The sequence below is a fragment of the Cryptomeria japonica genome, chromosome 6 (assembly GCF_030272615.1).
Source record: "Cryptomeria japonica chromosome 6, Sugi_1.0, whole genome shotgun sequence".
NCBI classification, from domain to species: domain Eukaryota; kingdom Viridiplantae; phylum Streptophyta; class Pinopsida; order Cupressales; family Cupressaceae; genus Cryptomeria; species Cryptomeria japonica.
The window spans coordinates 562,578,200-562,589,617 of NC_081410.1; the positions used below are offsets into that span (position 1 = coordinate 562,578,200).

An 11,418-nucleotide genomic window follows, 5' to 3' on the forward strand; every position below is an offset into this window, starting at 1 on the left:
AAATAAAGTACATAAATCTATTTAAAGAAACAAAACAAACTGAAAACTTTAGATTTACTTATGAGGAAATAAACAAATGTCCTTCTAGAATAGTCATCTATGAAAGAAATAAAGTGCATATTTTTTTAAAGAAGGTACATTAGCAGGACCAAATACATGATAATGAACATAGTCCAAAACCTGAGAAGACTTATAAGAACTAGAATAAAAAGAAACACTGTGTTGCTTTCCATATATGCAATATTTGCAAAAGTCAAACTTGAGATTACAGTCATTAAGGCCTTCAATAAAACTGTTGTTTTTCTAGGCTCGTAGGCTCTTTTCACCTATTTGGCCAAGTATTTGGTGCCACAACATTGTCTTCTCAATTGGGACCTTCATCTCCAAAGCATTAGCACCCTTAAGTACACAGAAAGCATGACCATCAGATGGTGATACAATAGTCTTCTTCTCTTCTTAATCTGACGGTGAGGATGAATAATTGAAAGCCCTTTTCTCAGACTTCATAGAAGTGATATTGCATTAAATTTTGCATGCATCCATCTTATGCAGAGTGCCTAACCGAACACCCTTAGAAAGAACCATAGAACCTATGGTCATCTTGCATCTATCTTGTGAGAAAAAGATATGCACTCCCACATCACTCAACTTACTAACTAAAAGAATGTTTCATGCCGAACTAACAATGTGCAGTACACCATCAATCCCCTTCGCTCTATCATCAAGGAATCTAATCTTGACTCTTCCACAACCAACAATTTCTAGGTGAGAGTCATCAACCAAGTACACCTTCCCACCATCACATTCTTTATACTTTGAGAGCCAACCCTATGAGAGGTTATGTGGAAGGAAGCACCTAAGTAAATCAACTATACATCTTCCAATGCATGGGTTGCCAAGGCAACAACAAAAGCATCTGCATCATCTTGAGAAGATTAGTCAAAATCAGAGGCTTTCTTATTTTTCTTTTTCTTACCCTCTTTACAATCTTTCTAGAAACGATTGGATTTGCCGCAATTCCAACATTTATCCTTGGACCTTTTACGAGGAGACTTTGATAACCCCATAGATTTTTACTTGCCTTTCTTTCCCTTCTTCCTGCCTTTCTCCATTGATGTACCAAGAGCAACAAGGGCCTCCTTAGCCATCTCAAAAGACTTCTCCACATTTCTTCAGACAACAACATTTAGCAATCACATCTTCCATCTTGAAAGTGGCTGTTGTGCTTCCAACAACCATAACCAGGTGGTCCCAAGAATCAGGCAAAGAACATAATAGGAGCATGCAACATTCTTGATCATCAATTTTTACACCAACAAAGTTTAGTTGGAAAAACAGCATGTTGAATGCATTCAAGTGATCCGCAACAAATCTTCCTTCCTCCATTCTTAGATAGTACAACTTCTTTCTTAGAAAAAAGTTTATTTACTAAGGATTTACCTTGATAAATATAACCAAGCTTTCTCCAAATCTCAGCTACACTCTTCTCCTCATGAACAATCAGGAGAATAGAGTCAGCCAAATAGAGTCTTATTAGACCCTTAGCTTTTTGATCCATTATTTCCCAAAAATATTGGGCTATACTTTGAGGATTTTGACCAATTATTATAGCCCAAAGGTCTTTGTCAATGAGCATGGCCTCCATTTTGAGTTTCCACAATTCAAAATTTTTGCCATTGAATTTGTCCATTTCAATCCTTCCAAATGTTCTTTCCATCTTAAATTTACAACTGGGTTAAGAAACTTCTACCTGCAAAAACTCCCACTAAAAAGGATATGCACAAAAAACCCTACAACCTAACAAGGATAATAAAGATGGCCAAGCTCCAATACCAATTGAAAGGAAAGAAGATCCTGAGGTGAAACTAATGCAAACCACCAAGGAGAGTGAATGCAAATTTCTTTGCAAGCCCATGAACATTGTTACAAATGAAAGGAATAACACAGAAATAATTTTTCAATTTATCATAAACACATGACACATAACATTTAATGTGGGAAAATGCTTTTGGGAAGAAACCCACCACACCAAAGCACAAATCAATTGTATTACAGTAAAAAGCAATTACAAAAAATATGTAGAGTCTATGCTCTTGCAGGTGTCTTCAATTATGATATCTAATTCCAGAATATTTTCAATAGCATAGCAACAACTTTCAAAATAATTGAATTCTCTTCTACAACACATTGTATTTATAGTGTTTACAATGCAAAAGGAAACTGCTTCACAAAAGCATCCACATTCAATGTATCTACAATATATTTCTAGAAACTTCTTTTTTGCACAACTCTTTAATAAATAATATTTAATACAAATATTATTTATTACACAAATGCAAGGTGTTCAAGAAAATTAAGTCTTTCTGCCAATAAACAGAACTTTTTGTTTTGCTCCAAGTCTATCCATGTGGAAGATTTGGTCTTGCTGAAAATCTTTCCAAAAACGTGCACACGAAAAGGAAAACAAACTACACAACCACTTTTCACAAGAGAGAAGATTTGAAGAGCTCCAAAGAAAATTTCTTCTCAAAGCTCATATCTTGTGACAAGTGTCACAATTTTGCTTCCTCCTCAACACTTGTTGATTGGACTTTGGAAATTTATATTATAATCTTAAATTAATTAAAATCAGCATATAAGACCAATTGAATAATTAATTAAAAAACCACTTGGGACTCCTAAGGTTGAGGCACCTTAATCCCAACAATCTGCATGCTTTCACACTTTTCATACTATCAACAAATCCATTTGTACATCATTGCAATCCATGAGGCCACTTTTTATTGAGGCATTTTGTCATACAATTAATATACCCTACCTATGCCTATGCGGGCATCATTGTGTCTACAACATCTAAGGAGGTCCTTTGATGGATATACATGCCCTATTCCAAACCTTCAATTGGCTTCACCTTGCTTCCAAGGTTAAGGAGTTGGGCATTGCATCAATCAATAACATTAGCTTAAAAGTTAATAAACGACTCTAATTATACAAAAGATCTGGTCTTTGTAATCCTCGGGGTTACCAAAACTTTGAAGATTGCAATCTATGTTTTGAGACAAAGTCGACCATGGTGAGATGCCATGTGAAAACCAAACAAACCAAAATCAAGTAACAAACAAACTAGAAATAAATTTTTTCTGGTTGGTGTTGGTCACCCATACGCCCAGATGCTTCTGCACCAGAGACCTATATGTGAATTTGACTCAATATTGTGTGTTTCAAAGTATATGAAAATTCTTAGTTAACATGTTTTAGTAGAGGTTGATAATTATTTTTTAAAATTTTAAATAACCTTCCTTGATGATTTTTTTTTCACATTTATCTAAGAAAAAAAGATAACTTGAAATTGTTCTAGCAATATATTCAAGGGCAAGACATGATATATTCGAGAATCCCTTACAATATAATTTTAAAGAATTTTAGAAAAATCTAGAATGCGTACATATTGATTGATGGGAATAATAAATGATAATATATTCATCCATGCATATATTATAATTTAACCCAAAGTCTAACATAATTCTTATAGTGTCCTTATGTGGTACACTCTAGGCTATTTAAAGAAGTATGTGGTCCTCATATTTTATATTTCCTCATGATAAAATATAATGAGTAACACAAAGGAGTAGATTGCATTTCAATGTTTATTAGAGTTAAAAATCTCACACTTCACACTTTTCATTCTTCATGAAACATGTTTTTTACTTTGCATCCCATAGACATATTTTAGGATTCGTTCAACCTAATTAGGATTCCTTTATCAAGTTATCATGCAAACCAAAATCTCATCCTCTAATTATTTTGAGTTTATTCCTTATTATAATTTTTTTAATGATAATATGTAACTAATTAAAGAATTTTTATATTTCAACATATTAGAATTGGTGAATTGCACATATTTAATAGCTCACACATTCACTTATATTTAATTTTATCTTTATTTTTTCAATATCTTTTGTGATAAAATTAATTCCATGGTTGTCTCTTCAAACTTTGTTGGCACTTGTCATCAACCATAAGCCTTAGGTTTATTGCTTACACATCAGTTTTGGGGTTGCAAGTGAAATGAGCTTAGCTCTCGGCATTTTGGTTTCTTAAAGAGTCACATCTAGGTGCTTCTCTAATAACGATGAAATTTTAGATAACCTTCAAGGATCTAGAACACTTTAGAAGGTTTATGTTGTTTTTTTATTTATTTACATTGGACTCTTGATATAGAACTAATTATTGTAAGTTACTTTATCTTTAAATTTCATTTATAAATTGATTTTTTTAACACACCCAAAATTTAATATAAAATAGATTAAAGAAAAACAATTATAATGGAATGAATTAATGGTAAGATAGTGTAGATTTTGGGAAGGTTTTTTGGGATGTTCTTTGGGTAAAAAGGAATAGGAAAGCAATAAAAAATTCTAGACATGGCCAATGATGCAAGTGAAGTTTTTCTTAACTATAGAAAACAATCAGGAAGAGATGCACAATTGTAAAAGATTTTTGGATAAATAGTAAAATTGTGGAATCATTAGCTTTAGCCAATGAACGATCAATATCTTGGTAAAATAACATGTTTTATTGCAGAATATGCATGATAGCATAATAAGAGATTTACACAAGAAAATTGTGCAATCATTAGCTTTAGCCAATGAACGATCAATATCTTGAGTAAATAACATGTTTTATTGCAGAACATGTATGATATCCTAATAAGTGGATGGTGATGAGAAAATTTAGCCAACACAAATGGTGGTATTGAATTTGATAATACCATCTAATCCATCGATGCCTTGAATGCTAATTATGGCATACCCACGAGCATATCTAAATTGTCCAGTCCCTCCAACCACAGTTATCTCTCTTGGAGAGGTCTGGAAGAAGCGATCGGTGCCTTGAAATTCAAGTGTGCTGCCATTATATCTCTTATTCTCAAACACAAGAGAGAAAGCCATGAAAATAGAGCCACCCTCCACATCTGAATTGGAATAAAGTCCCTTAGCCTTTCCCACAATGTTGGAGGATCTATGGGGCTTTTCAGTCAGAAGGTCATCTATAACCAACACCGTTCCAAACCCTAACAGATTTGAGGACGTTCCATTTACTCCTGAAACTATAATGGCTGTTGGGTTGGGCTTACTCACAGTGTCGTGCATATAGAATACAATATTCTTCGAGTCATGTGGAATACACCAAGAACTAGATATTAGGGCAAGGAAAACAAGACTAAGGAATACTGTTTGTGTAGCCATTGCAGAACACAGAGCAGGATTTCTAAGTAAACAAAGTGTGATCTATTAGTAATGCAATGAAGGATACTTAAACTACTCTGAGAGTAATAATATATTCTAGATATTCCAAAAGAAAATTCCCGTGATCATCACCTCTTCCATCAAATGAACTGGTGTGAGCTAAGATTCAACGCGGCTATACCCACTACTTTTCTATACGTTGTGTGCAAGTGTTGATGTGCACTCTAGAAGGTGCAAGCAAACAAATTATCATTTTGAACAAAGTCATCAACAGTTTATCAGAGCCCTCTATGGAATTTCTGAAAAGATTGTATAATCATTTGATCCACCTAGAGTACTTCACGTTGTATCCATCTAGATTCCACTTTGAATTGTAGTCAGTCACCAGCCCACGTAGACCCTAGACTCCATGGAAGTCCCACAAATTCAGCGCATTTTCTTTTATATTATTCCTAGTAGCTTTGGGCTTTTCTGTTAGATTCCCAAAGCCGTGATACTATCAAGATTTGTTTGTGAAAAATAAAAAAACATTAAAACTGAGGCGGTGGGTATCATTCTAATATTCTATTGTCTTGATCTCCACGATGTAGGAGGAAATATATGTTGAGCCAGCTGACTTAAAACTTCACGGATTTACACTTACAACAATGGCTACTGGATTCCGCAAGTTCAATCTAAGAGATCCAAGGAGAGTGTCTTTCCAATTAAAATAGAGTCTTAAAATATAGGTTTATAAATATGATAATCAATTAATTTAGATATGAGGTAGAATTTGAGAGATTTAGATATTGAATATATATATATATTGTAAATTTTAATGGTGGCTGGATATATTTTTATTGTTTAAATTATTAGTTTGGAATTTCAATTCAAAATTGTAATTTCTTATGTGTTATATAAGAAAAATGGTATAATTTCAATTGGAGTTTTCTTGTATTTTTATTTGAGAATTCGGTATTTGATATGAGATGTCATGGATTTGGTCTACAATAGATAGATCTAAACTTGCCAAATGTAGATTTTTTAAACGTTTTTTTATTGAATTTTGTTATCTAATAATATTTAAGGACTATGGTGTTATTAACAATGTCTAGTAATCTAGTAGATTGCTTTAGTCAAGCTTTCCTAGGCTAGATCTTTGAAATGACTCACTTTATAACATGAACCTGTTATAGCTGAAATTAGCATCCCTACAATGTTTTCCTATAGCTAAGATTTAGTTAGTGATTATGTCATTCTTACGTTTCCAAATAGCCTAGTTGCCAAACCTTGGTCCACTTTGTCAAGCTAAAAGTATTATGTATTTTGCTAAATAGAGAGGAGATGATGAATGCATGCAATGTAGGTATATAATGGTTAGCGTTGAAAGATGATGGATATGATTTCAAATATTTAAAACTAAATGCAAGGATAGTGGAAATGAAAGAAAACTCCTCCAATGCCTATTCCAAGTGGCATTTCCATGAAAGGTAGAAGAAGAAAAGGAGAAACATTAAATCATAAGGTAAACATAAGTTTGATTGCCAATTTAAAAGTGGCAAAACCATCAAAGCTTTGGCTCCAATTAGACAAGTGGAAGAATTGAATTGGTCAACCCCACAATAACCCACATATACTTTGCAACCAAAAAACCCTTTCACATAAGAGAGAAGAAATATAAATGAGCTATGAAGATTGATAATTGATTATATACAAAATGAAATCGGTACAATATACGATGAAAAATCCTTTTTAGAAAGACAAGGATGAAAATATAATAGGACATACTAAGATCATAACAAGTGTCTTAATCCTATGATGCGAGATTAAAAGTACAAAACGTGAGTTAATGAAACTAGATAGGTAATATATTATGTTTACACCAACATCCAATTTAGTGTAACTTCAGAATTATGAAAGAATGCAAAGATACAAGATTGAATCCTATCTACAAGACCTTATTAGGTACCTATCTAAGAACACATGAAATATATTACAAACAAAAGGAGAATTTGTAGAAAGTACACCATCTCAGAAAAATTAAAGATGATGACAAAGATGTACACTTTATGAAGAAAAGGAGACTAAAAATGGTTCTCCAAGGACTACTTCTTTCACCAATGTATAATAAATATTTATCCCATTGGAGATAAAAAGAGTGACTATGTATCTCCCCACAAATAAGTAGCTCTTGCACTACTGGTGAATGCTAAAGATGATTCGAAATTGGCAAAAAAATATTTCCCACCTTAGGAAGAAAAGGAGAATGGTGTATGCAGAATAAACTCCAAACCCAATAAAAAAGATAAGGAAACAAGTTCCATGATTTGTACCTATTATAAGTACTCAAATATCCTCGTGTTAGAACCAAAGGATGTCACAATACAATGATGTGAAACCAAATGAAAAGAACATGAAAATTATTAAGAACAATCTCCAAAGGAAAGGATGATGCAATAACATGTGTATTATAGTTATTATCAAAGAGGAAAATGTATATGCTTGAGTGTGTTAATTAAATCTTCAATATGAGACATGAAAAAAGTCTACAATACTTGTTTAGAATTATCCCATAAAGCTAAATTTGAGAGACTTGAAACATCATGATGATCTAAAGAACTAGAAACCATAAAATCTAAAATAAAAACAAGCAAGAGGTGGAGGAGGTAGAAGCTCAGAACAAGTCTTAAAGAACAATGTGGATGATAAAACTCAGATGTTCGATTTACCAAACTTCTCCTTAAGAATACAAGCCATAGTAGATGGATGAGTACATATATGAGTAAAAAATGTATAAAATTGGGATGTCTAATTTTTCATCTTAATAGAAATAATTTCACTACTCTTTAAAATCTCTAGAAATCACTAAACTTCATCTGAACTTGAAAGAATTCCATGCTCAAATATGTTTAATACAATACATGTAAAGGTTATTTAAAAAGAATGAACACACATTACATAATTGAAAGTTCATTCTTTAATATGAATATATCATTTTCCATAAACATTCATACATATATGGTAAATCACAAGAATTAAATGAAGAGAATGTGTCCTATGATGAAGCTATGTGATGTAAAGCTCTAAAATAAAAAAAAAGTCAACTCTCTCACCCAAAACTTGTAGAAGTTAAAAGTGTGTTTCCTTCCATCTTTACTATACCTTTAGCTACTCTAGTTTTCCATGGTTATGTAGATGATTATAATACTAAAGAAGAAGATGAATGTGACAATATTATTAAAGTAAAATGATATTATTCTACTAAAGAATTGCTAGGATTAGGTGTTGTACACCTTGCATAGTATTTATAATGTTTTATTTATTATTATTACTATTTGAGGTGTACTTAGAGGACCTAGGGATATGTGCATCACAAAGGGGTTAAAATTATTGGGGGTACTTTATGTGGGTCACATATGGTAAAAGGATTTAATTTAATATTTGGGGAAAGATATTTAATAAAATAAAAAAATAGTAGCCAATGTTAATTCCATGTTAACCCAAAAGTACTCTTTGTTCATATTATGTGTTCTTCCACCTTTGTACATGTATTTTGACTATGTTTGATGGATGAGGTCTATTAAAAAAATCATATCGGTATACATTATTTATGTTATGCACATTCTAAACCCAAATTAGTGGATCTGTTATGTTCTCTTGCATATTTTGTATGTTAGTTTTGCTTTTTATTTTCCTATTCTTGGTGGAATTTAACTATTGCAACATTATTTTCTTTGAATTTATACTACCTTGAAGTAATTTGTCTTAGTTGGTGTATGCAATAAATATAAGGTGCGAACATACACTTCATTATGCATGTTAGTTTGTGCACACATCATGAGACTAGTTTATATATTTTGACCACACATCATGAGTTGGTGGTGCCATTGCAACACCCACTTTGTAGTACCCTATCCAAGGTTATCCAAAAAGAAAAGGATTTTTATTGGCCTTTTTATCTTCATTAATGTGAAACTCACCTAGCATAACACAACTTGCCATCCCTTATGAGACCTTAACTTGTGCATGAGTCACCTAACATAACACAACTTTCTATTTCGTGTGACTCCTTTGTTGACATGGGTCCTAGTAAGTATTTGAGGATCTTTCTAGACCTAGAAGACATGCTTTATATTTCTAACATGACCCCTAGTTAGTATCCAATAATTATTACTATCCCTATAGATCATGCCTTGTGTTTTGATATGAATCTTATTAAGATTCTATTGATCTTATTGGCCCTAGATGCCTAACACTTTATGTTTTTACATGCTCCACGTGTGTTACCTATGTTGATCATATTGGTCACTTTGTGCTTTCTTTTTGTCTTGGTATTATAGATTGATATTATCCTAATTCTTGTAGGATATTATCTTGCCAAGCTTGGTGTTATCTTGTCTCTTTGATGACTTGATGAAAGCATCTTTGGCTTTTCTATACTTTATTGAGAGTATTAGTGTAAGTTCATACTCTTGCTAAAGTGGCAGATGAATGTAGTGTAGTAAATTATTATCCTTTAAAATTTCACACTCACTTTGGACCTAATTTGGTGGTTGTTCCAAACCTACCTATTTCATGTCTAATTGTTCTTTGCAACCCCCTATTCACAAATTTCATTCTAGCTCAAACAACTAGGACTAGGATGACCAACATCTGTATCTTGGTGGACTAGGGTCCTCAATGCCCCTATCCAAGTAGTTTGGCTCTTCTGTTGTATGTTTTATCATATACCGAACATTAGAATAAACTATCCAAGGATACTCTATCCTCTCCAGAACAAAATCACTACTTGTGCCAAGATTGTGAGAAAGACCACAAGGTGACTCCAAGGTCTATATGTGTGAACGGGTGACTTTATGTGGATAGCTTCTTGGGTAGTGTGTGCTGAAATACAAGAGGGACTCAGGCTTAACAATTAGTATCATTCACAGGCTGGAATTAGGCGAATTTATCAATAAATGCTCTTGGTTTTTGGATTATTTGACTTGGGATTTCAAAAAAGGATAAAAAAGGATAAGGGTTTAAGAATTATAGATATTGATAAGTTATTCATATGAACTCAAGAGACGGTAAAAACTCGGTGAAACTAGTAACGCCAGTTTGTTTTGCCACACTTGGATAACTATGCAAAGTGGGTGCAATCTTCTAGGGTTGTGCTTCAGATTTTCACATTGAATGAAAATCATCCATCCAACAAAAGTATGAGAAAAATTTCAGCAAGAAAAATTTCACCAATCTAATGTATCAATCCTTCATTCATGTAACAAATTCAAAGCAAATCACTTAAAGCAAATCTAGCCTAAGTGTTGAAGGAAAAATGCAACCATGCAACCACTTGATAACAATAAGACTACAAAACAATACTGATAATGAATTTTTTATTATTCAAGTATCTCTACGCAACAATTTCATAAATCTCTCCACACTTAAATGAAATGAGAGAATGAGTTTATATAGAGTTTCTAAAAACAAATGAATGGATGAGATCAATCTAAGATCAACGGTCGAGATCAAGACAACGCAACCCTAATTAGAGTTTCCCAAAATAAAATTAATATCCAGTGCATGTAAGACAAGTGGCACAAGGTGCTATCTTTTAGGATTACATGCCCTTCTCCTGTCGAGAGGCATAAATTTCAATGAACTTGGACATAATTTGATCAACCTCTTCCATCATGACATGTGGTAGCATACTAACTCTAAATTCTAATCCTTCCAAGTCATCTGCACATACAAAAAAAGTGATTTCCTAATCTAATTCATGTTTTTAGAAAGCATATCTGATGTACAAGAGGTTTGATGCCTTAGCTAGATTATTCTTCAGGACTGGTCCAATAGAGAAGATTTCCTGTGTCTTGTCCTTCAGGTTTTCTAACTTCATATCCTTCTCTCGGATAGTTTCCTTTTTGAGTATCTTTGTAGCTTCAAGGTAAACCTTGTCTTGAATTTATTTTATCTGCTCCTCAACTCTATGAGCATTTTCCTTCACTTTCTCTAAGACTTCATTGCATGCAACCAATGTCCAGTGCCAACTATTGAAGTCATATGCAACTACTGCTTCTATTACATTTTCATCAATTAGTATTTATTTTGAAACTCCCTTCAATTGTCTAAGGCATGGAATAATTCTTTCTTGGATATCCTGAAGGTAGGCCCATGCTTCTACCATACTTGCAATCCCATAGCGTAA

At 32.9% G+C, this 11,418-nt stretch overlaps 1 protein-coding gene across 1 annotated transcript; it reads right to left on the reverse strand.

The window, feature by feature from the left end:
- Nucleotides 1-4,733: 4,733 nt before the first annotated feature.
- LOC131068033 (dirigent protein 2-like) lies at nt 4,734-5,249 on the reverse strand. Its single transcript, XM_058003240.2, has one exon. It carries the CDS (start codon nt 5,247-5,249, stop codon nt 4,734-4,736), a length of 516 nt encoding a protein of 171 aa, XP_057859223.2.
- Between the last annotated feature and the right edge of the window lie 6,169 nt (nt 5,250-11,418).

What these genes read in the sequence shown, in the direction of transcription:
- LOC131068033 (XM_058003240.2), bottom strand. Translation starts at nt 5,249, where the DNA reads ATGGCTACACAAACAGTATTCCTTAGTCTTGTTTTCCTTGCCCTAATA.